Consider the following 25,324-nt stretch of genomic DNA (forward strand, 5'->3'; position numbering starts at 1 on the left):
ACCACCGCCAGTTCATCGAACAGGGGTTTCGTCATAGGTATCTTCTCGTCCCCGAGATTCCTCAGGCACATCTTTGTATTGGCAATGGTGAGCAAACGTAAGGGATAGATGTTTTGCAATCAAAGGCAGTCAACGCGAACCTACCGCCGCCGCCGCAAAGGCGCTGTTGTGTACCGTAAGCAGGCGTAGAATTGCATCACCACTTACCCAAACCATGTATCAATATTCAATGCTGCTGCGAATCGTGTGGGCACTGCAATATGACACACGATTGCGATAGACGAGCATGTACATGATATCATAAGAGCGGATTGCCTTGTTTTCGCTTGAGAAGACACATCACTATTAGTGTACATCGATGATGGCGAACTGGAGTATACCAGAATTAGACCGCGACCGTTATGGCTACCTAGGTACTTTCAACATCGCTTAAGAATGATGTCTGGTTTAACCAAGTTCGAATTCGTACATGCCTTGCGAAATGCAAGAATTCTATGCGTGCATTGCCTCCAGAAGATCTCCGCGATGATCGCTACCTCCGCCATGCGCTTCGAGCGCACCTGTGGTATGCTGGTATGGTCCTCCAAACTGCCGCGTCTCGAACTGCTGATCATTGCAGCCCAATCTACTTTTCTATTGGAGACTGCACTTGACAGCGCTAGTTCGTTTAACTTTTTTTTCAACAGTCATTCCGTCCACTGAGGTACTTGTGAATCTAGTCCTTCGCTTATCGTTCACCGTTCGACGCGCCAAGTAGTTCCTCAAACCGCACCGCTGGGCTATTACGCAGTGTTCTGCAAACGGAAGTGTAGTACGTGAGGGGCAGAACTAAGGAGATACACCATAGAATAAGCGCAACGATTGCGGGGTGCCATTAAGACGACCAACCTGTTCTAAACGGTAGAGAACCCGGACATAATGCTCAATCCTGCTAGAGCATTACATTCTGACGTATCAAGATCTCATAGTATCGAAGTCGGCTATCGTACAGTGACGGACGTGTCAAGACACTGTAATCCTAGGCTTGGGCTGGATACTCCTGATCGGTTCATCTGTCCCGCGGAGGTACAATGACTTGATAAGGAGCCGGATAACGAAGAGATACAATCTGCTAGATGTGGATCCTTGGTACAACTGGGCCGTATGTATCCGGTCGCTTTGGAGGCGGCTGCAAAGACAATGTGAAATCCACCGACGGGCGGCATAACCATGACCGCAACACAGCAAGAGTGGCGCCTACCACGTCTGGACGAGTAAGCATGCAGCTTCGTTTGGCTACATGCAGAGCCGCGTGATAACTGTAACATGAAAACGCATTCGCTTATTTGCAACGATTGAGTATGAGTTAAGCGCTTTGCTTCAAGATAGTCTCTGTAGAGCGCCTCTATCGACGCAGGAGAATAAGCCATACAGCAAAGGGTATGGTGGCATGTTTTCCGTGGGCAGTATCTGACAGCTGGTAGTTTTTGGTTGGCGTATGCGGAGCTGATCCAAAAGCAGGTCAGCAGCCCGACTGAGGTGGTACCATAACAGGTGAGGAGCGTCTTTGCTTCGATCGTTGAGTGGGAGCGGATATCGCCGCCAGCCATTACTGTATTCCGTTGATATCGAATCGACCATGAGTGTAAGCTTGAGTGGCCAATATATGGTGCGCTGAACAGCGGCCACTGAGGAGCATGGCGAAAGCGTTCAGAGTCTAAGACAGATGTTGCTCACTGAATCTTGTCAGTATCTCCTGTGATACATACAGTTTGTGTGTAATGTCTTCTTAAGAGCCAAGATACTACGCGCATTGATCGAATTCTAGCAAACTAATGAGAATGTAATCTAGACGTCTTTAACGAGCGTTTTCGCCTACGCAACCGGATCTTATCAAGACATGAGGGAACTTGATACCAAAAAGGGCGTATGCTCATAGCTTGGTGATGTGCATAGGTAGTGATCCACCTAGGAGCTGGCGGCGTCTGAATCTAGCCTATTGCGCTTTGGACTGCTGTCCAGCAGTCGATGGTGGCCATGTCGTACTACGGCTCAAGTAGTCGTGGGACGTTACTCATTGCGTCGTCGGGCAAGACACATTTCTATACTAACCCAAGACCTTTAGCTCCACGTGTGCCGAGCTATTTGTGCGCAAGTCATATGGCACAGGTTTGTTCTTTGAATTGACGTCGTGAACTACGCAGTGCTTGACATAATAACCGCTAGGACCTTGCCTGCATGAATTCAGCGTACGACTGGTACCATTGGGCCATAAACCCCCCTTACAAGACTCTGAGTAGAACAACGAAAGGGCATACGTCGAATTGCGGCGCGTATTGTGTGGCGTGTTATGCTCGGGTAGTTGGACTTGCACTGTGAAGTTTTCCGAGTCGACGCGATATGGATCGACGAGGCATACAGGCGAGATGTCTTCTTGTGGAGGGAGGTTCCGAGGAACATTTACTATTTTCTAAAAACATTGCTCTCAGCTGTATTGTCAACTGTTTGTTGCATTCAAGGTCCATTTGTCGGATAAATACGATAGTGGATAAGAAGCTGCTAGCTGAAGAAGCAGATCTTTGATGAGCAGACCTTTGTCACGTGCCGGACAAAAGAGCCTCACCAAGATTCTATATGTGAGGCCCAACTAAAGTGAATTTGTGAAGTAAGGCAAACGACAACGCTTCTGGACAAAGTGCACAACCAGAGCACAACTATGGACGACTCGCTGGCAAATTACTCTGCATACTCAGGTATGAATCGCGTCGCCGAGATGGTCTGGTCGTTGGGCGACGACATTCATCGTACGCTTCACAGCGCTACGCTCCACCTCCAAGCCAGCCAAGGTCAGTTTCTGTTTGCTTCGATTGAGCGCAATCAGCGCAACAAAGAACAGAGAGCTGTCATGTGTGGCTGTATTGATCTCATCTTGCACCGCCTATCGTGGGAGACTTCCGGTTGGCGAGGCCGGGAAATGAAAAGTGGGATTGGGCCCTTCCTCAATGGTTCGAACTACCGGCTTTCTGCGACATTGCGACAACACACCGGCCTGGACCTCGCACTTGATGCATGCTCCTGCTACGCATCCTACGCTCGTCGTCATCACAAAGGATCGCGCAACTCAACGATTACAACATTATCATGACAGCTGTCTTACGACTTGTCGTTGTAACGGTTGGACTACAATTTGTCGATCCGACAACTTGTCCCAAATGATCATGTTCTTGAGGGATTGACAAGGCCTGGACACAGCCCCTATTCAAGCTTTGCAAACGGGAGATGTATCGCTTAAGAGGATAGTCAGGCTTGCCAAGCGGACTCATCTCGGGATTTTACACCACCAACTCGAATACTTTCACATTGCGCACCCTAACAGAGGAGCGCTCGACTTGATCAACGAGCCAAACAACTGCTTCGCATCTATGTTGTAGTCAGAGTACGACGCGCCCAAGAAGCTGCCTCGTATTAGCCGAAAATCTCTGCAGCCAGTGCAATCCAGCAAGACAACAACGTCGATCAGCGACATCCCTGCCGTAATTTACTCTGCTTTCGTACTTTACCCGACATGAGATGGTCAAAGTTACAACCACTCGCACTGCAAGTGCCCTGACGATCAGGCACTGCGCTTGGCCGACTGGATCGCCCCTTACCTAGCTTGTTCAGAACCTATCCGCTCGCGGCTAGCACGCTGTTCCATGCATGTCCTCCGGACTAGCTACGACGTTTGGCCCCGTTCTAAAGAAGTCCATGCCGTGGCGACGACTAGTTCCATGACGGACGGGCTTCCAAGTGGGCCTGGGCTGCGTGGACTAGGATACAGCCATCTTATTTACTTGCGCATCCCCCAGGTCCCAAACTTCTTCTCTACCGCCCGAGCAAGACTTCGTCACCCACGTTCATTCGCTGAATAACTTCACTCTTTCAGGTGTTCAGCCGACATTCCTTCGATCGATTTCTTCGAGTCTTAAGCTTTTCGTCCAGTTTTAAACCGGTTCAGCTTTCCAACAATGCAGCTCACTACCTTCATTTCCGTCGCCTCGGCCGTGGTCGCAACCGCTTCTGCTGACAGCTTGAGGAGCGCCGTCGCCCTGAACAAGGACTGTGACACGAACCAGCCCCACGCTCGCATCGTCAACCGTTGCGACTACGATGTCAACCTTTGGTCCGTCTACAAGGGCGACGGTTGCCCTTCATCCGGCATGGTCACTTTGAAGACCGGCGAGAGCTACGCCGAGAACTACGCTACCGCTGAGGACGGCAAGACTGGAGTGTCTATCAAGATCTCGAAGACGCAACAGTGCAAGGGTGTCGATATCACCCAGCTCGAGTACTTCCTCCAGACTTCGGGCGAATACTCGAACAACTACCTTGACGTTTCCTACGTGGACTGCGAGGGCGAGGAATGCCCAACCAGACAAGAGGGATACTACCTCGTTGCAGGCGACCAGACTGGAAAATTCAAGGCAGCCTCTGAGAACACATGGTGCCCCGTTCTGTCTTGCCATGACGTCGCTTCTTGCAACAAATGCTCCTATGTCCTTCCAGACGACGTCCAGACTAAGACCTGTGATCTCTCCCAGAGCATGACTTTCTACATGTGTGGTGGAGAGGCGCCTACCGACGACTACGAATCTTCTCCCATCAAGTCCTCTTCTGTTGAGCCTTCTTCCAGCTCCACCAAGGAGGCCGAGTACTCCGCCGCAAAGCCTACTTCCACCTCCGCTTCCTCCGCTTCCGACGAGGATTCCTACACAGCTGATATCGAGGTTGCTGCTGCCGCCGTCACCCCTGCGCCCGCCAAGCAGGACGAGAACCCTTACCAGGGTCTCACCAAGACCAAGGTTGTCTACGTTACCGCCTACGAGTACGTCAACGCAAAGAGGCACGCTCACGACCACGCCCGCCGTCATCAGCCTTTCCACGCATAAGCATCCCATGTCACTTGTTTAATATGGCATTGGTGTTTAATGGACTGGTTTCTTCCATATTCTACGAGCCGATAATTCAGGATACCAATTTCGCGATATACCCAGAAAAAAATAGGCAGGGGAGATTAGAGTTGATCCGACTCGAGTAATGACAGAGGTAGACAGTGTCGCAGGCCCAATCTATTCATTTCTACACTACGTTATCGATCCGCATCTGTCATGCTTGATTCTCTCATCTTCATCCTTATCCCACGCCTTCCATGCTGTCCGAGCGACATACTGGGTGCGTTACTTGGCCATCCTGGAGGTCTGCACTTCTATTCTCTTGCGCACATTATTTCTCACGAAGTCACGATACGGGATACCATCTTGGGGTTCTAGTTCTAATCAGCCGGGCTAGCGGGGCCCATCTGTTCCATACATTCGCTTCGTCGAGGACTTTTGACTCCTTTTTATTTGAATATGAACGTGGGGTTGTACGCAAAGACGTCTTGGATTGGTGAATTCATTTGTAGCTCAGAAATAGATTCAATCGCTATCATCTCACGACGCTTTTTGGCTTGAGAAGTTAACTAATTTCGGATGTATGCGTGGCTGATTCGCGTCCCATTGCGTATATCTCAAAACCTGGTGCTTTATTGCAATAGATGTTTGTGCAGATCGCTGGTAGCAACCTGTTTTCTTTTCTTGTCACAGGAATCGAGCAATGTGTTTCAAGCCGAGTCGTGATGTTAAGAATACTTTTCGAAACAGTCAATGCTTATTCGACTGCGCCGTCTGTTTTGACCACGCGAGCACCCTGCAGATCACATCGCAAGCGAGTGCAAGCTATTTCAGACTCAGATCGCTCCAGTCAACAAATGCATTGAGGTCCTGCGCCAGATCGTTCTGTGGCTTTCAGCGAACATGTTTCCAAAATCAATTCATGTCGCAGCTACCACACTCCAACCCCCTCTCAACGGCACGCATGGCGCGCACAAGCAGCGTTCCCACGACTGACAGCGGCCGGGAGGGCCAAAGGTAGCAGCTCGCGCACTAGCCAGATACAGGCCACGCAGCCAGACCTGCGTTTCGAGCCACGGTTGAGAGTTCTACATGTTGCGCGTTCGTATGCCACATCGAGATTTCTAGACATCTGGGCGTTCAGGCCCGAATTCCGCGGCCCGTAAGTCGCCGTTCATTGCGTCAGCCGCCCAACATACCACAGTCCTTAGTGCAAACACGACTGCCGGCGCCTTGCAGTGTGCAGCACTAAGACGGTCGTTGGGGAGCCGTTCAAGCAGATCATGCGTTCAGCTGGCATTGTGGGCCAACTCCAGCCTGTTGCGATTTGGTGAGCTAGGATTATTATCAATCAAGCAGCGACCATCGAGTCTGCGAAGTCAGCCTGCACTTGCAACGATCCGCGCACAAAATAATCAGCAGAATTCGCATCAGACTTTGTGTCGTGCAGTAGTCTCGTGTTCCAGAACAACATTGTAGTCGGTTACTTTGCTCCACGCCGTCACACTTCTCCACCCATCCATGGATCGACCCCACACTTACGAAGTCCAGCGTTCCCGTCTGCCGTTATCGATATCGATCGGATACATCCCTAGATACGACTCTGCACGGATGTACGTCAGCAACAGCAATTCAGCCACTCGTCCAACCTCCAGAAATCACGGATCGTAACGGGTAAGGTAGCCCGATACTGCTAAGTCAAGGAAGTGTCTAGCTCCGCGAACCATGGGATTCTAGAATGTTGACACCGTTCTCAACGCAAGCATTCGGTGTCTCTAGGGAACAATCTTATACATTGGTTGAACATCATCCCAAACGCTGTGGACAGGCATACGGGCAAACAAGCTGGTCTGTCGCTCTAGGAGCACACGGCGTCGATCTCAAGATTGTGAATGGTTTTGCTCCTATGAACCTCTGCACTCCCGATCATAGAACATGTAGACGATGCGCAGCTAAGATAGCGACTGAAATAAATCATTCTCTCTCTATTCACTAAAGACTAGTTTCTCCTCCATGGAAGTAACCATCCAGGCTTCAGCGGACTTTTCTCCCGGATATGGTTCCCTGTTTCTAGAGCGTCCACCCATTGAACTGGATCTCTTCCACCAACCACCTCGATTCCCCAGCGAACCTCGCCGTCCTTGTCCTTGAACCAACCCAGCATTGTCTGAACTTCTCGGTCCTTTTTTAATGCGATGCCGCGCTCTTCCACGAGCTCTAAGAACTTGTCGCTACCAGCTACGAGAACCAGCATGTCGGCAATGAGCTGTACGTCGCGAACCATTGAGCTCGTATAATTTCGCTGCAGACAGATGATGATGAGGGTTGTGACTGTAAGCCATACCAATATTGCGGTTGACAGGTAGGTTGCAATGGTGTTCAGATGTAGAACACGGATGCGGGTCGACACTGACGCCGAGATATTCCGTGTCGGAATAGTCTCACGTTTCGACAGAACTGTGCCATTCGCGTCAATTGGACGGCTCAGATCTTCTATACTTTTGTCGTTCACTGGTTGGTATGTAAAGCCACCCTCTGCCAAGGACAACCCACTATTGACGAACTGCTGAAAGAACGTCTGGAATGTGCGGTCGGCCAAAGCTGTGAAGGTTGTATAGTTGAGTAGTGCTTCAGCATCTTTGCCGGCCATAGCATACATTGTATTGGTCATAAGATCCATGTCAATGCCATACTCTTTGTCTCGAAACACGAAGGCATTGTCATCAAACTGTCGATTCGCAGATCCCATCATCGAACCCAGGAATAGTATACCAAAGGACGTAGTGACGTTCAATGGCCCTCGATAAGTATTGTTGGCGAGTGCCGGAGTATGGCCAGGTACCTCGTGCCGTGTGAAGGCATCGTCCCACGCGAGATTCATCGGCTCTACCGAACTGTCAATTCTCGAGGAAATTATGGATCCAGACTGAGCATCGACAGCTATAGTAGCTTCCGTAGTCTCAATAATTGGTTGACAATTAGCAGCCTGCATTCGAGGTATTTCTCTGAAATACACAACTTGGTATCCGTTGGAATCTTTGACACTGACGGGCTTCCCGACGATCCATTTCGGCACGATAGACAGCGGCCATGAAACGTATTCGGCATCGTCTTCCCATATAAATCGATTTCGAACTGCGGTCCAATAGCCCATGACGCTCTGGCGCGGTTTCTCAATAGTTCCATTGGCGCAGCATGCGACATAAGTCGATGGTGAGAAGGTCGTAGTCTTGGATGAACTGTTCTCGAAAATACTAGATGGCAATGTGTAAACTTGAAGCCCTCCTGTACTCTTGAGTCGTGCCATATCTTCTGGCAGCATACTACTTTCGTGTTCGGTAAGATTAACGGGCTCAAGCCACGATGATATGTTCGAAATTTCCTCGATAGGGTTGCATTCCAGTCTTGCGCGGATAGCAGGTACTTGAAGGCTTACGTTAGTCGATGCGAACGCTGTACTGCTGGAGGGGTCCTGCAGGGTTTGCGGGCCAGTCGTGTTTGAAACATGCGACAGGTCGACCGGTAGGAAATTCCAACCTTCTGATGACCAGGGCAATTGCGAGCCGTTGAAAGCATGTTGTATCCCTGCTCCGTATAGCCAGTTGTTACGAGCATCAAGATACAGCTCGTTCAAAACGCTTTGGGAAACATCGTACGGCCTGTCGCCCCGAATTACGTCGACTTCGGTTATCAAGGCATCATGGCGCATTTCCAAGTTCTGGAGCAGCGTTATCTGCCTAGAGGTGTTTGTGGATGTTCTCTCGAACAAAGCAGACATGGAGACAGTAAGGACCTGGGCCAGAACAGAGCCGACGGCGACCATGAAAAGAACCCAATGCCTGAAACGGGCTGCTTTAATGGCTGCACCAACCCATGTCTTGGATTTGTACGTTAGACCTGCCCCGGAATTGATCGATGTCGGGCCTTGGGACATCGATATATAGGGCTGAAGTGTCCTGAACGTCATGTCCAGTTGATCCCACCAGAGTCCGATTACGATACTGGCGACGGTCGGTGCGATTGAGATAGGTGCAAACGTCGGGAAACTAAGATTCAACTTAGAGATGTCGGCCTCGTAAGTAAAGCCGGCTTGAGATAGTAGTGAACGCGCGGAGAAAGCGTTCAAAGTCAAAATTGCGACCATGATAGACGTAAGTAAGACACCCAAGGCGAGAAGCATCCGTACTTGAATTACACGAGGTCTCCAATCAGATTTCGCTTTGATGAGCGGTGGGATGATTGCTGTACGTCCGAAATTAGCAAGTCCGTCACACCACATGAGATACCGTCTTAACATACTAGGTTGTGCGCTTCCTTGGATCAAATGTTGGCCTGACGTCAAGTAGTTCTCCTTTCGTAAAGAGTTGTAGAAGTCATATCTTGAAGCTGCGTGCAAGCTTCTGAAGGTAGCTGTTCGGACCTGGTGGGATTGTAGTAGAAGACTCAGACCCGCGATACTAGACGGATCCGAGAGAAGATTAAGCGGTCGATGAGACAAGCGAGACGCCCAAACTAGCACGGCGAGAAACACAGCTGAAGCGTAGAACAGCGCCGCCAATGTAAATCCGATTTCAGTCAGAACAACAACCCTTTCCTGAACAACAGTGGCAGACCCTTGGAGTTTCTCTTGTTGAACGAACTCTGGTAAGTCGAGCGCCTCACGTATCGTCTCCATAAAAAACCGTCCCTTGACTCTTGCTGCTGTCTGGGTGATGTTGGGGTCGTTCATCAAGGCGATCAGATTGAAGCCTGAGAGTGCGGCAAGCACAGGCGCCATCCCAGAATAGCTCAAGGCTCTACCGGCATCCTGCGAACCTTGAATCGACCCTGTTGCCCTTTCGGAATCAATAAACATGCTCTTTTGGTCGAAGTACGTCTTCCAATTGTCTTGCATGCTTGTCGCCTGGAAGTTGGAAACATTCACCATCTTGTCAGAAAGTTCCCGGCTACTTGAATCGGGTTCGGAGCTTGCGTTCAGGTAGTGGCTCTGATCTCCAAAGCCCGTTGCCCTCGTGACATTTGTGAACATGGAGTACTGGGAACTGCATAAGATGCCTCGCATACGAAAGTCGGATGAGCGTTCGTACGTCACGTTCTCGGGAATGAAGGGACCCATTTCCGTTCGGTTCAAGGAGGCGGTCCATGGGGTATTCATAAGAATGATGTCATGGTTGTTACATTCTTGAGTTGCTTTGACTCGTGCGTATACGTGCGTGGAAGTAACATTAGGCGGGACAACTATGCCGCCAATACCGAGTGTGTTGCCAGTAGGGAAATAGGTAGTCGCATTGGACCAGGTCATGCCTCCATTGTACGCAAGGTCAGCAAAGGGGTGTATCTTCAACTCGTATCTGCACCCTTGATCGGAGTCCAGCACGAACGTGACCATGGGTTGTGTTCCGTTGTAGGGACCGTACTTCTGTACCGAGTATACTTCAGAGTAATGCTCTTCCATCAAATCTGCGCTCCTGAGTCTCATATCGTGGCAAACGTAATCTGACCTTAACGTAGTAGTTTCTGCATTCCATGCACCGTATGACGATGTCATTCTGGGGCCATACTGTGCCAGCTCCGACGATGGCCAAAAAGGGAATGTCAGAGAGGTGTCGGTGACCCAGACTGACGTTGACACATTCCTCATAAGCGCGGCCATTGTTCGAAAGTAAGTGTCTCTGGTCGCAGTTGTTGGAAGTTGGGTAGCGTTCTTAGGCACTAGTCTCGTGAATTCGGTAGGTCCAGGAATAATGACTTCCTCAGAAGTAAGTAGGGCCGACGAAAGGGGTGATACAGCTAGCAGTGCAATGAGGTTGACAAGTGCAGCGCAAACCAAACTCCAGCTAGTTCTGCCAATCCGCCTTCGATAGAAGCAGATGTCCATAAAGATGGACCACCATGCTCTTGGGGTCTGGAGAATGGTGCCATATGCACTTGTACCTTCCGTCGATGCTTTAGCAAGTCGCGCAAATGGTTCCGTTCTCTTCACATCTTCGAATAGTATGACAGTCATCTGCGCGTAAAGCACGGCGATGAGAGTGGGAGTAAAGCGCCATCCGAAGAGTATAGCCGACGAGCCGTCATTACTCCCCAGTCCATGGTTGCTCCTAGAGTGACAGCTGAGCCAAACGATTAAGGAACCCAGAATAAGACTTAGGCTAGCTAGTATGACCAGGTAGTACCATCTTAGAGTAAAGGGGAGCCACGAGGCGCTCCCTTTCCGAACGTGTGGTGCTGCTCAACGGTCAACATTGTATCCCAAATCTCCTCGAGTTGTTTGCTTACTAGAGTGTGCCACTAGCTGGACCTCGCTTGGAGATCGGTCCTGGGACAGTCTAGTGTTCGCGCTGTTGTTCTGGTGCACCTCGAGTGGTGCTTCGTCTACCGGAGATATCGAGCCGAATCGATATTGAGTCATAGCAGTCAATCACAGGTTCGCGTCTTTCGAAGCGAGCTAGTGCAATGAAGCTTTCCTACGATTAAAGTGATGGGCATTTCAAAGTACTTGAGGACTTACCTCGACCCGCCCGAAACTTTCAAGCGATCCGCCCCCTCAGGGTCTCCATATTATACATTGCGGCACGGCTCTCGGCAAACCCATGTTCGCACTCCCATTTAGTTAGCCAGATCCGATACTCTGGACGCGATCACGTCTCTGAAACGTTGTGCAATAGCGTAGCAAGCTAAGCGCCCGGACGGAACGAAGCGATTGATTGAGCGGTTACGCTAATGGCCGAGCGTTAAACACGCGCCGGGGTGGGGATTTTCTCGACGAACTTCGAATGGGAAGAAGCCCCTGAACGTTGCTCGCTTGATAGACATATCGAAAGAGAGACATTAAAGCTGCGATAGGAAAGTAGGTTGGCGCGTGTTCGTCATATGGGGGAAGACTATCTATGTCCCTGGTCGCTTCTTGCGCAACCCCAGTAGAGGTTTCCAGCGGCCACTAACTATAGATAGCGTAGCGTCCTATCACGTGAGCCAGTCAATCACTAAAGACCAAGTTTCAGGTAGCATGTTTCCCTGCTCTAGCTGTGTAACGAGATAGACTTGAAGTATGCCGGTGTGCTGGTTTCACGATATCACGATTTCACTTTCACTTCGCTAATCGCTGCGACGCTATGCCTTCTTTCCCTGCCTGACACCGTACGAGCATCATCTGATCTACTCAGAGAATGGGGAGAGCGTGTTTCCCTTTTAAAAACTCGCAAACATGTTCAACCCTGATCTTAATCCCTGCGCGCCCTTCTATCCTCTTCAACTCTCACTCTTCTCAATACTCACAACTTGATATCTGGAATACTTCTGCCCTGTATAACATGAGAAATCGCATACTCAACGATTCCAAAGAAGCCACATCATATGTGAATAAGCACGTGTGAGATAGGGGAAAGTTCTTGCTGGCGGTTGACGTTGAGGTGATAACGCCTAACTTCGCCGATATGCCACTGGGCAGCGACCTTTCGACGCGCAACATTCAGCAGATTCATAGGCCAAAACTGCATAACAAGGCTGATAGAAGGTTTGTGGAAGCCATAGTAACGAGAGTGGAAAAGGAACGCGTGAAGCTACTTCGTGAACAGGATAAGAACTTGGTGGTACTTCTCTTGCAGATGGTCGAGACGAAACCGAAATCAAATACACTCATTTTCGATTTTGAGAATAAATGAGAGACGTAAAAAACTCCATACTAACGTTACTCCGAAGGTATATACTAAAGCTTCCAGTTCTGCCGATTTGATTACCAAGCAAGTGGATGTGGGCGATCTGCAGGCTGAACGTGTGGAAATCAAACGTTTTAAGATCAACCGAGCAAGAGACGATACTCTCAGCTCCAAACGAAATGCCGGGGACGCTCGACGCGGAAATCCCACTTGACCTGTCTTGAGCCGTGCGCTAGCCGTCGAACGCTGTGCTCTTGTACGCGACGCCATCATAGATGATTCGACCGTCGACACAATCATCCACGAAGACGGCATAGACGGCAACACTGTCGCACGTTTCATCGCGTGCTTCTCGGTCCAAACTGCCTACTCACGATGTTGTCGAGATCTCAGACGCAGGTCACCAGGGTCTGCTGGCCACAAAGATAGAATGGTCTATGGAAGAACTGGAAGATCTTTACAAGTTCGCACACATGCAACGGGAGATTCCGACATGTGCGACATAGTCATTGACCGAGTTCACGAGGAGCTACATCACCCCCAGTATTGCCTAAGACACTCCATAACTAGTATGAAGGCGGCGTTCAAGCTTTTGGATATTAGTCCTGCGTTCTTGAACCTCCTTTCGAAATATGAGAAGAAGGGTTTCGAGTTCTTCGCCGAAGTTTGGGTTACGACAATTGAAGACACACTGGAGTTGCTGAAGACGTCCGGAATCGGTAGTTGGCGCCACCAAGTCAAGCATATGCTAATCGAGAAGCTGGAGTCTGATGGGGCATCCGAAGCGAGCAAGAACAACACAGCCGCAATCTGCCCACAATACCGTCATCGTCAAGGCTCAGAGGTAAGATGCTGCAAGTCCAAAGTACCCGAAACGCTGACGGTGGTTGCCAGCGCTATGCAAGAGCTACCCAGTCTACCACCAACACCCAAGAAGCAAGTCGAGCCTTCCAAGTGCCAGCAATCATCTAAGAATTTCAAGCAAAGGAGGCTACGGACCGTTAAGGTAGCCTTCGAAAAAATCGAACGTAGAGCTAGAGAGGCGAGTGAGGGTGTACATTCTGAGTCGAACGACGAACGACCCAGGTCAAGGTTCCAGAAATCTCAACTAGAGCTTCATGACAACTGGAATGAGTACAAGGGCATCTGTGATACCGAAATCTTGTCAGAAGATGAAGACTGTAACGCGGTCGTTGTTCGTCTTCCTGAGGTGTACAGCAAGGCTCGTGATTTCTTCCGAAGCAGCACTGGAAGTTATGGAGAACCATATAAACATGCCCATGTTTTATCTGGCGCGAAGCAATGAAAGCAGAATACTCGGAGCTCCGATGGTTTGAAGTACCGCGACAAGGGAATGAACCCTGTCAAGGATACGGCGGAGGTGCAGCGCAAGAAGGTAGCAATCGTCGAAGAGAGGCTGCAAACGTTTCACGACTACGGTTATGTGTCGGACAGCGGGAAGCTTCGAGGGGGACCGAAGACTATGTCTAGGCTGGCAAGTAGAGACGTTGAAATGATGGACAAGGATGAAGGTGACAACAGGATCTGAATACTGGTCAATGTAGCGCGGCGACAAAGGTGGTGGTCGTTCGAGCCAGGATGCTTGTGGTGATGTTTGGGCTGAGGAGCTGTTTACGCAACCTAGAGTACCTCATGTTAATGCGGTAGGTCAGCGTATATCAGGGACTGCCTAGGTAGTGTGCTTAGAAATCACCACAGCAGATGTGGTACACAAGCATGAATTCAGCAGCCGACTTGGAGAACAAGACCTACCCAGTGAATCTGAAGAGGATGCTCTTGGAGCTGGTTTGAAGTAGCGCAATAGAAGACGGTAAACACAATGCTTCCATGGTGCACATGCTATCGGTCAAAGGGCAACGACCGATGGTACCTTCGTGATGTCGTTATAGCGATACCTACGTAGTGCAGGTGGCCAGTACCTAGAGTCTCGGGGATTTTCGCGCGTATCGTAACATGGCCAAGGGGATGTGGAGTGTCGGTCAAACTGGTTTCAGGAGTCCAAGCCATCGACCTTCCGTCTTTCGCTCCAGAGCACTTATCTGATGTTCTGCGGCGAACGTGCAGGCGTTGATTGAGTCAGCTCTCCCGAGTTCTTGGCCCCACATACGCGCGCCAACGTCATCAAGCCTCGGTCAAATTCGCGTCCCCTTCTATCTGAACCTGTTCATTTCCTAGCCCTACAAACAAGCCCAATTACAAATACGCTTGCCACAACAACTGCCGACCCCTACACAAGACGTCAATAACATACAAGGCCACGACGAAGCTGAATACCACAAATGGCGATAGCACCTCGAATGTTACCCCGGAATACAGCCGGTGGGGCAGCTAGGCGCATTAATCTAGGAGATTGCGCCGTAAATTGTCAGTTTGGCGTTAATCTGTTGGTCTGTGCAGGGTATAGCAATGGTACTCAGGTACATGTTTGTGATATAAGTGCACTTTGGTTTGTGCATCGTTTCCCATTTTGATATCCCAGCTTTACATTGCTTCAATATCATCCTCAACATGCAATTCACCATCCTCGCCTCTGTAGTGCTTGCACCTCTAGCCGTCCTAGCTGCTCCAGCCGAGCTACACAGCAGGTCAGACATACTGGCAGCACGCCAGGCGCGTCCCACAAAGCCAGCACCATGCGTGCGCGCGATGAACACGACCGAAGAGCAAACTGCGAAACGCGCTGACGCCTTTGCCCAAGCCTTTATCTACAAGAAAGATATCAGTGAGGCATTCAAATATATATCGCAAGACTATATCGTAAGAGAATTGTGACGTCTACAACAGGATCATCGACGACTAACTAAATCACGAATAGAACCACAACCCCCTCGCACAGAACGGATCTGACTCCGCCTGGAGCATTCTTTCCCCAATTTGGGCTTCACAAAATATCACACCGTTACGTACAGCTTTTGAGTACCCGCAAAGCTGGCTCAATTACCGAACAGGGAGTTTTGGGGAAGTTGTTGACCGGTTTCGTTGGGAGGGCGGATGTATCGTCGAGCACGTAAGTTTTGCATTGGTGCTGAAACAGAATTCTTGCTAACTCTGCAACTTCTAGTGGGATCAAGGAGAGAGGTTCCCAACGCTATACGCTTAGAGAGCCGGTAGTTCATGTATAAAGAGACATCTGGGCGCGCCTAGACTGAAGAGAATGTGTACATAGACGAAATGGAGATGACAATATGAACGTTTGTCAACCGCGGGCGCCAGAGTACCATCACAGACTGAGCAAAGGAAAGTCCTATGCTTTTCTCATATGTATCAAGCGCCAGAACGCCAAACTCATCCCTCTAGATTTTTAACAGACCACTATGTCCGTGCATGGGCATCATTTCTTACCATACCCAATCTCACTAAGTCAAACCCTCCCTCCCTTCTCCTCCACACCCAGATGTTGTGTCCCATGACTAGTGCAGATGTCGCACACTCACTCGACTGAGCCCCAGCTCATACATCGATTATGGACTTCCCTTTGCCTTCGTCCTTGACATCGCACTCAGGCCGTAGCTGCTCCTCGGAAGGCCTGGCACTTGCATCGATGTATGGCTCCGCATCAGCATCAGTATCAAGATAGTCCTCTCCACGCAACAGAGTGTAGCGCTCTCCACCCTTGCTTGTCTCCTTGATCTGCTGGGCGCCCACTGTGAAGTTGTTGTGGCAATTAGGGCATTCGTGCACCAGTGGAGCAGCGAACAAAGCCCACACTGATCGAGACTTGTGAGCGAAGAAGTAGAAGTGAACAAACCTAATAACATGTTAGCTTATGACTCGCTTGTTGGCCCTCAACACAACTTACATGTTGACGATCATAGGAGCCGTTGTATATCCAGTCAATAGACCATAACCTGGCGCTCCTAACTCACCAGTCTCGACCGCCCAAATCGGAATGAGTATCGCCAGATACGTAATACCCGCCAGTCCGTCTAGAAGTGTGAACTTGGGCCCTGGTACACTACCACACCTTCGTTGTTGGATTATGCTCACAGCAGATGCAACAGCGGTCATAGCGAGAGGAATGTAGCCAAAACAGAATGCCGTTACATCGCGGTGATTGTACCAGGAGTTAGACTCGAGGGATATGATCGTCGTAGCAATGAGAAGAGGTGTTGCAAGCGCGCTGGTAAAGAGAGTAAAGGTACGCAGAGTGCGTTCTGGAACCGCAGCCATCTTTCTTATAGAGTGGGCTTTCAGGATTTCTGGATGGAGGTCGGGGTGAACAGTGTTGCAGTTCGATAGAGATGAACGATGCTGTATAATGAAAGGAAGTTGAGCCTATCAGCCTGATAAGTCAAGCATGAAGTATATAGCTGTTGCACCATCTCCCAGGCAACAACAAAAGTACATGTAGCCGCAGTCGCATTAGAGCCGCGTGTACATACAGAGCGCCTTGTAGCACTGCCATCCAATTGATCCCATATTTTCGGATCGGCAACCGAAAGGCCCAACAGTCGTGAGACAGCCGAATCGTGTGTTCTCCCGAGTACGGGTTCTGACCAATCAACAGTACGAAGGGGGTGGCTGTGTTGGCTGTATTCGGTATAGCGCAAATGTGCGGTTTACTCGGGTCCTGTTTGGACTTGCTACTCCGGGCCTCAGCGCATGGATGTACGGTCTTTGAGAAACTGCCTTGCGAGATGGATTACTGATTGTTATTCTGTCTTGTTTTACCTTAGAAGAGCCTTACGAAGCACGTGCCATCATCACTACCGCATTTACTCTATCGACACGGATGCGAAGAAGCTTGTTTTCTCTTTTGGTAAAACATCTACGACAGTTCCAAAGGCGAAAATCTCGTCATCTATGGTGCACCCTCCAACATCTCTTGGAAAGGTCTGTGAAATTGCCTTTCTCAATGCTTGAGGCGTGTCAGCAGAAGTAAAGAGAAATAAGACTTGTTAGCAACATCAACGCTGACAAGCAGCGCATATTTCCAGCAACATCGAGACTGAAGAAACGCAGCAGACTAAGAGCGGCTTAGATGAGCACATGGATACAGGAAAGCGCGATATGTGTAAAGACTGTGTGCCTGACTAGGTATCCTTCGAGCTCCGAGCACTCGCGGCCGACTAGCAGGCTCGATGTAGGTAGAAGCCTAAACGACTGTAAAAACTCACGCGTAGTAGTTGATTAAACGAATTATACCCAGTCTTTCGTCGTGGTAACATTGGTGTACTCCTAATCCTTCCAAGTGACAGGTGGGAACAATTCATAGAACGCGGTCGGAACACTTTTCCTATCTGGGCCGATGACGCACTTTTATCGATAAGATCGAGTTCTATCTATAACAACGCGAAGCCGACCGTGTTGGTTTGTGTGGGCAGCTTCCATCTCATGTATTGTTAGATTGTCTGTTCATAGCTTGCTTGTATACAACAAGCAAGCCCCTTTGTTTCTGCCATCTATAAGATAGACAGCTTCTGCTCGTAGATAGACCATCATCAATTTATCTGATCTTCTGCATTGGTTGAGCTCTATCAGACTATTCCGATACACATGTTGGGATGTAAACAAGGACAGAATACTAAACCTACGGGACGCTACCCAAGCCACTATGACCAACCAATGGCCGCTAGAGAGGTTCTTTACCTTCGCATGCGATCAGCGGGCGGTGGGTGAGTAGAGGATCGCCAGCCTAATCCCACGAACACGTCCAAATCTAACGTCACCATCTAGATGCTCGCCCGTGATTTCGGATACCGCGTCTCTTACTTCACTTACCGCTCCTGAGAGACAATGGCTTCTCGAGACAGCAACACTTCCACGAGGCAATCTTACTAGACACTGATTTCTGCTAGGACAAGTATGCTTGTAGTCATGTGTTACAACATCACAGAAGCTTCAAAGTGTGAGACAAAGTGGCCTGCAACTAAATTCAGATATGTACAACTTGCGAATCCTACTAGCCATGTCTTTCTCGACAACCATATCAAAGACTGCAACAGAGAACAATCTAACCACGGGCCAAGGTGAGTCCGTAAGCCGACAGGATCTCGTTGACGGGCTGGAAGTAGGTTGTGCCACCGGATTGGCAGTTGCCAGAGCCTCCAGAGGTGACACCCTGGGCTTGAGAACCAGAGTACCCTACAAATCAAGTCAGTATGTGTACCATGGCAAGTTGGTATAGGATGTTGCTTACAAGAACCGCCGGAGTCACCAGGCTCGGCGCAGACATTGGTCTGGGTGAGGCCAGTAACACGGCCCTCAGCGTAGGAGACGGTAGCTCCCAGAGCGCGAACGGTACCGCAGTAGACACCAGTGGTGGAGCCGGAGCGGCAGACACTGGATCCAGTAGCGCCAGCGGTGCTGCCTGATATGGCGATTGTGCCGCCGTTGTAGTTATTGACCCTGCCAGCGTAGGTGTTTCCAGTGGTACCGCGGATGTAAGAGTAGTCTCCGCTTCCTGGGAAGACGGACCCAGCGAAGGTTCCGATAGTGGTACCGGAGGAGGTGGTGGGGGTGTTGCCGACAGAACCGCAATGACCAGCAGAAACGAAACCGCCAGTGACAGAGAAGCCGACAGAGCATCGTCCAGCTCGGTTGATGTAGTAGGCATCGCCACCGTTGACCGTGACAAAGGTGGTTGGCAGAGCCTCAACGGTCTTGACCTCGAACTCGGACTCAGTAAGACCGACCTGCTTGGCCAGCTCCTCGGCCTGAGCAGTGCTGTCGGCAAGAGCCTCGAGGATAAGCTTGTTGGCGGCAATGTCGACATAGTATGACGCAATTCCGGTAGCAGCCTCTGAGCGCTTGCCAAGGGCTGACTCAATGTCGAGGTTGTCAAGTGCCTTCTGGGCGTCCTGAAGCTTGGAGAGAGGAGTGTCAACGACCAAAGCAGTGGCGCCAGCAGTGGTAACATCGGATGTCAAGGCCTCGTCAGTGACAGCGACCTTGAGCTCGCCATCGACGAGCCAGGCACCACCGAAGGAGCTGCCAGCCTTGGTACGGAGCTGCTCGATGACCTCGGTGGCCTTGAGCTCGCGAGCAACACGAACATGAGCCTGCTCAGCGTCTAGTCCCAAGTCACGCTTCATGGCAGCGAGGATCTCGGGGTGAAGGCTGTTGGCGGCCGTGGTAGGGGCGCCGTAGACGATAGGCAGAAAGACTGCCAAGGCAGCGAGGAATCCGGTGAGCTCCATGGCGATGGTGTTGAGAACAAGACTGAAGAGATGAGGTGTCGATGTTGCAGAGGCGAGATCCTAAGAAGATGAGTCTGCTGCACTGATGGAGTGATTCAACTTGGACGAGAACACACACCTATACTTATACTTGGTCCAGCTTCACCGTTGTGAGTTGCATCATGCCCTGGCCATCACCATCCAAGATAGAGCCCTAACTTGGATCCGGCGCTACGAAAAGTCTCCTTCCTCATCCGCTGCAAGGTGTTGCTACGCGATCCTGCGGTATCAGAAAGGTAGTCCGTAATAGGCATTTCACAAGAGATCCAAATTGCACCAGCGGCTACCAAAAGATCTCCTTCCTCATCGGCCACGAGGTATTGCTACGTGTTTCAGCAGCATCGGAACGATGATCCCCGAAAGGCACCTCACAAGACACCTATCTCATCGTGTTAATCCTCAAAAGGCACCTGACAAGACATCGACCTCAGGGTGTGACTTCGTATCGAAACAGCACTTGTTGGCGGGAAACTGAGCAGACTGCATGTACCCCTACGCTACACCATGCCAGTGGCCTAAAAGGAAGGAGGTAGAGATATCGTAGAACTCAAGTAGTATGGAATTAGAAAGTCGCTCGGATCATGTGCCAGCCTTAGGCCATCACCCCGCACGGACGAATCGTAGATGGAGAACCCCTACACACCTCTTTACCATACCTTCCCAATTGAACATACGTTCCGATGCCAAGAGCCAAGACCTTTATCGCTTGTAATATCGAAAAGACGTCTAGTAGATAGGAGCTTTGCTACGGCTGCTCTGATTGGCCGACCCCTCATGGCGCCATATTCGGGCGTTTCATCCTCTTGGCAAAGATCGAAGGCATAGTCGACCTCGTCCTTTAGTGCCTTGTCGATAGTAAGTTCCGCCTATAGCAATAGCTGTGCATCGTATCGGCAAGGGTCGCGCTATACACGAGTGAAGATCATAGAGGCTGGATTGCAGCAAGATGCCCGCTTTGGCCGACCAGAGGGTGCGCAACGTCCATCGCCTCCCACGCCCGTCGAGGCTAGCAAAGTACCTGATCGAGCACCTTCGTGATACGCCTCAGTGAATGCCTTCCAGCGGAAGCGGCCTTACCCGCAATGATCGACCGGTAGTCTTTGGGCGATGCTGTGCCAGGAACGCTCCCCGTATTGCCTGGGTGAGAATAAAACGAGGCGCTGTAGAGATATCGAAGTGATTGATGATTCGACAGCTTGACGGAAGGCGCGCACGTACGGATTAGGAAGTTGAAGACATCGATGCACTTGTGCGCGTCGAGCCAGATGCGCCGGAAGGAACCTCGTAAGACCCCACATGGACCCATTGCCGTGCGGGCTGCGCCGCTGCGGGCTTCACCTTATCGCATCCTACTCGCATCCTGCTCGCCACGTTGAGCCCATCTCGAGATAGTCAGGACTATCCTACATCTTACACGGACCAATCAAATATGAGGCGAAGAAATGTGGCCAAGCTTGCATCAACAACAACGGTTTCTAGCTGTCTGTCTTGACATCCGCACAGCGCGCTTCGATGGCATGGTCGCTCACACGATTGTCCTACTTCCAACTTTGCTGATTATTGGCTATATGTAGATTTCATGTATTCTGATCATGCTGATTACTGATATTCCTTTCACATCTCTCGAATCTCTCAAACTTGTCCTCTGCACACTTCGAGCGCCCGCTTCATCGGTAGCTGCCATAGCAGCATCGTCAGGCGGCGGCTGTGGACCATCTGCCACGTGGAAGCAAAGAGAAGCGTCGACGAAGCTGAGGTCGTCATCAGTTTCTGGTCTGAAAATGGTAATCTTGGTGATAGTCTTCTGGCCGAGCTGCGCTTTGTGCTGCATGAGGAAATATGCAAAGGTAGCACCGTTAGGGGAGCCTCTTCTGTCTTAGTCTTTGGAATCATTTGTTGGTGTTAGAGGAAATCTACCGAGAAGCGCATGACCTTGGTCTGTAGTAGTAGTAGAGAAGCTAGTTCCAGGCCACTCGCTCAGCTCGGCACCAGCATCACGTAGACAAGAAGCGATGATCTGGTTGGTCAACTCGTTGGAGATGCCTATCATGAAGAAGTAGCGAATGTTTCTGACGTTTGGGTTGTTGCGAACCCAGAACGCCCACATAATGTCTGAAAAGGCACGGAGCTGGGGAAGATCGTCTCGGTTCGGCTCTTTTGTACCACCACCCCAAATGCTCTTAGCAGAGGCTAAAGCACTCTCAAGGAAAAGACCATAGATGGCGCCGCCTTTGGTATTGATGCCAAACTCGAAATGTGCCTTCGTTGCCTGTTCGGATATTAGCGAGAATTCGATTATCATGTGAAGGGAGACTCACGCGGTACTGCTTGTCGTGACCTGGGACGCTGTACCACTGGTTGATGGCCGGAATCTGGTCGCCCTTGTCATCCCTGTTTTCTGGATTCCAATGTTCGATCCTGTAACATTGATTGTCTCCGCCTTCTGACGCTGGTTTTCCATCAAGTCCGAGTGACCGCATCGCGTGCGCAAGGTGCCAGTGCTCAGAAAAACTACAGCTGAACGTCGATGGGTTAGTTTCTCGCCAGTACCAGTCATGAAGCTCAGTCTTGAGATCGCTGTTGTACCGACTCGCGGCAGACGTGGGTTCGCGAGTGTCTCTAATTTGACGACCTGCAACCTGGTCGGAGCCCTTGAGAGCGCACATCAGGGCTCCCCCTTTGGCTGCGCTCTTCTTCCAATCCACCTCTGTAGCGTGATCGTCATCCCAGAAAGCGACCGTAGGGCGTTCTTCGTTCGGTTTGCGATTGATCAAAGCTGGGGATGTGCCACCGACATTGCTGTTGAAGACGCGTGTGGATGGCGAAGGAGTCTTGATGGTTCCTGCAGTGACTGAATGTGTGGCAGCGGCGATGGCGAGAACCAAGGCGAGCTTCATGTTGTCAGTCGCTAGAAGAGGAAATGCAATACAAGGAAAAGTGGTGGATAGGACAAAAGTGCAAGGCTAGCGTCCGTTTCGATGCTGTCGCAGTGACTTCATGAGTGAATGAGCAATTTTTCAACATCGTGGTCCACGCACAGCACTAGAAAATTACTGAGATTACAACATAGTCAGTCAGTCGCATTGATTTGCACTTCCATCAGTCTCGTGTAGCTCACCTCACCATCAGCCTCGTTCATTGCTCGTCATCACCATACGACCGATGCCATCGATTCAACTGCTGTTGCGGATCTAATTATCCGTGTTTGTGTCTCTCTAAGCGTTCCTTACCTTTCTAAAACACCATGTACAATACTCCCATCTGCTGCTGCATCGCGTGTCTTTGCTACCATCGTACAACATCCGGTCTTACGTTTGCTGTAAACATCCAATGAATAGAGCGTTTCTCCATTGGCTGTCTGAATTGATCGAAAACTACGAGAGTATTCACTCCAAGTCACGATTGCATTCAATCGCTGTTGTATTTTGAACCTCTGTTAATTCTGCCTTCCAACTTCAATAAATATTCATCTTACAATACATATGACCATCAGGCTCGAGCAAACTGACTAGCAGAAGACCAAGGCAGAACAACCCTTCCAAGAGCACGGAACAGTAATTTGTCGAAGCCAGCAGAAACCGTTGGTTGCTTCGAGGGCCTTGTCTCAGCACTAAAGTATAAGTGGCTAACTGAAAAATGGATGGCAGGATGATTGATAGGGAGTATGTTTGGCGGTATGCAGCCGCCCGCTCTTTCACCTGAAGCACTGGCCACGCCTCTGCCTACGAAGAGTTGCCTCACCTTCTCGCGCCTTTCTCACGGACCCTTACCCTCACCAACTTACTAGTGCGCTTGCCTAGCACCTCCCTTCCATATGACCCCGCCATCCACTTGCATAGTCTCTTCTGCACCACACCGCCCACTTACTGTTTCCGCCCATTCCTCAACTCGTATATCTCCATCGCCCTTTCCACCACCAGAGCAATTGCGAACGACGGCTGCAGCTCCCGAGGATGCGGTTGTCACTCGTCGCTCTGCTGGCATTGGCCTCCACCGGTAGCTATGCCAGCAGCTTCCCGTCCATCGAGGTAACTTCCACGACTGAAGAACCTCTGCTTCCTAGGGAGCCTCAGGGTATACCAACTGATCCGATTTTGATCACATCATCTGTGCGCGGTACCCATATCAAAACTTCCATCGCCCACAGCAACCCGCCAGTTGCCTCGAGTGTCGTTCCACCAGGTGTCTCGAGCGTCGTCGTTCCATCTCACAGCATCATAACATCGGTGCAAGATCCTGCGAAACCTTCTTCTGTGGTTCTGAGCAGCCAGTCATCTGGTATGATGACCTCGTCTCACGCGGAACCTTCGGCGCCAGCGCCTGCTCCACCGTCTTCAGCTACATCATCCCCTTGGCTATCCTCAGTACACGCACCGGCCCCACCTTCCTCTGTCGTTTGGAGCAATCAGCCAAGCTCTCAAGTTGCATCTTCCCAGTGGGTACCTGCTCCCTCTTCATCAGCGACTTGGAACAATCAAACGTCTTCCCAAGGAGGTTCAAGCGTTATAGTTCCATCTCAGACTGCGTCTCCAGGCCCAGCAAACTCTGCTACAGCATCCTCTGGGATCCCTACTCCGCCACCTTCTGGAATAGTTATTCCAACACCTTCTGGAACTCCTGTTAAGCCATCTTCTGGTACCCATGTTGCACCATCTTCAGGGACCTTCGCTGCACCACCTCCGGCGAGCTCTGCTTCCGGTTCCTCTACACCTGCAACCTCTCCACTCGCAGGGTCATCGGCTTGGTCTAGTGCTGCAAGTAGCTCTGTACCATCTTCTGCCGTCTCAGCAAGCTCAGTTACTGGATCATCCGCGATCTTGTCCTCTAGGGTATCGAGCTCTCCTGGTGCCTCTGCCTCCCCTTCGAGCGTCTGGAGTAATCCTACTGGTAGTACTACAGCTACTGGGTCTTCGGTGTCACCTGCTAGCTCTGTGTCTGTTCCCAAATCATCTGCTCAGCCTTCTGGCTCATTTTCCACGGTGACTTCTAACTCGCCAAGTAGCTCGGCTGCACAAACCTCGAGTGGTGCAATCTCAAGCAACAATCCAACTTCGATCCAGAGTAGCAGCACTCCAGGAGCTACCCCCATTATCCCTTCTAGTATTTCTGGTAGCAGCACTCCTAGCGGCATCCATCTTCCGAGCGAAAGTAGAAGGCGTTCTAGTAGCACTCCCGGCAGCATCAATCCTCCAAGTTCGGCTGTAAAGCCAAGTGGTAGCACTCCAGGCAGCACTAGCCCATTCCCCATCGTAACACCATCTAGCAGTAGACTAGGGGGCACTGGGTCAGTTCCTACTGGAACGCAGTCTAGTAATTCTCCGGGAAGTATTGGGCCGTTTCCTATTGGAACTCCATCTAGTAGCACTCCAGGAAGCATTGGACCAAGTTCTAGTCGGACCCCAACCGGCACCACTTCGGGAGGAATCTTTTCCAAACCTACTGGAACTTTGAGCAATATCCCCCCTTCGCCCACCACGACGGGCTGTCCCAAAGAGTGCTCTTCGTTTGACTGGTGCAAAATCTACTGCGAGGGATGGCCGTTTCCCCGCCCGATAGA

At 50.6% G+C, this 25,324-nt stretch overlaps 9 protein-coding genes across 9 annotated transcripts; 4 read left to right on the forward strand and 5 right to left on the reverse strand.

The window, feature by feature from the left end:
• Positions 1-3,986: 3,986 nt before the first annotated feature.
• Positions 3,987-4,907, forward strand: AA0111_g872 (hypothetical protein; the record flags this gene model as incomplete). The annotated part of the gene is made up of 1 exon (XM_028655198.1): positions 3,987-4,907. One exon carries the CDS (start codon positions 3,987-3,989, stop codon positions 4,905-4,907), a length of 921 nt encoding a protein of 306 aa, XP_028511442.1.
• Positions 4,908-6,909: 2,002 nt separating this feature from the next.
• AA0111_g873 (hypothetical protein) lies at positions 6,910-10,917 on the reverse strand (the record flags this gene model as incomplete). Its single annotated transcript, XM_028655209.1, has 1 exon — positions 6,910-10,917. One exon carries the CDS (start codon positions 10,915-10,917, stop codon positions 6,910-6,912), a length of 4,008 nt encoding a protein of 1,335 aa, XP_028511443.1.
• A 2,144-nt stretch (positions 10,918-13,061) lies between these two features.
• AA0111_g874 (hypothetical protein) lies at positions 13,062-13,874 on the forward strand (the record flags this gene model as incomplete). The annotated part of the gene is made up of 1 exon (XM_028655220.1): positions 13,062-13,874. The coding sequence occupies one exon, from the start codon at positions 13,062-13,064 to the stop codon at positions 13,872-13,874; it is 813 nt and encodes a 270-aa protein (XP_028511445.1).
• A 48-nt stretch (positions 13,875-13,922) lies between these two features.
• On the forward strand, positions 13,923-14,117 carry AA0111_g875 (hypothetical protein; the record flags this gene model as incomplete). The annotated part of the gene is made up of 1 exon (XM_028655231.1): positions 13,923-14,117. The coding sequence occupies one exon, from the start codon at positions 13,923-13,925 to the stop codon at positions 14,115-14,117; it is 195 nt and encodes a 64-aa protein (XP_028511439.1).
• A 980-nt stretch (positions 14,118-15,097) lies between these two features.
• AA0111_g876 (hypothetical protein) lies at positions 15,098-15,689 on the forward strand (the record flags this gene model as incomplete). The annotated part of the gene is made up of 3 exons (XM_028655242.1): positions 15,098-15,346; positions 15,405-15,596; positions 15,651-15,689. The coding sequence occupies 3 exons, from the start codon at positions 15,098-15,100 to the stop codon at positions 15,687-15,689; spliced, it is 480 nt and encodes a 159-aa protein (XP_028511440.1).
• Positions 15,690-16,039: 350 nt separating this feature from the next.
• On the reverse strand, positions 16,040-16,759 carry AA0111_g877 (hypothetical protein; the record flags this gene model as incomplete). Its single annotated transcript, XM_028655253.1, has 2 exons — positions 16,040-16,337; positions 16,389-16,759. The coding sequence occupies 2 exons, from the start codon at positions 16,757-16,759 to the stop codon at positions 16,040-16,042; spliced, it is 669 nt and encodes a 222-aa protein (XP_028511446.1).
• A 1,783-nt stretch (positions 16,760-18,542) lies between these two features.
• Positions 18,543-19,728, reverse strand: AA0111_g878 (hypothetical protein; the record flags this gene model as incomplete). Its single annotated transcript, XM_028655264.1, has 2 exons — positions 18,543-18,673; positions 18,729-19,728. 2 exons carry the CDS (start codon positions 19,726-19,728, stop codon positions 18,543-18,545), a joined length of 1,131 nt encoding a protein of 376 aa, XP_028511448.1.
• A 1,915-nt stretch (positions 19,729-21,643) lies between these two features.
• Positions 21,644-22,664, reverse strand: AA0111_g879 (hypothetical protein; the record flags this gene model as incomplete). The annotated part of the gene is made up of 2 exons (XM_028655275.1): positions 21,644-22,036; positions 22,086-22,664. 2 exons carry the CDS (start codon positions 22,662-22,664, stop codon positions 21,644-21,646), a joined length of 972 nt encoding a protein of 323 aa, XP_028511449.1.
• Positions 22,665-24,283: 1,619 nt separating this feature from the next.
• On the reverse strand, positions 24,284-24,902 carry AA0111_g880 (hypothetical protein; the record flags this gene model as incomplete). The annotated part of the gene is made up of 2 exons (XM_028655287.1): positions 24,284-24,687; positions 24,851-24,902. 2 exons carry the CDS (start codon positions 24,900-24,902, stop codon positions 24,284-24,286), a joined length of 456 nt encoding a protein of 151 aa, XP_028511376.1.
• Between the last annotated feature and the right edge of the window lie 422 nt (positions 24,903-25,324).

This window comes from Alternaria arborescens, assembly GCF_004154835.1.
Source record: "Alternaria arborescens strain FERA 675 chromosome Unknown contig_2, whole genome shotgun sequence".
Lineage (NCBI taxonomy): Eukaryota > Fungi > Ascomycota > Dothideomycetes > Pleosporales > Pleosporaceae > Alternaria > Alternaria arborescens.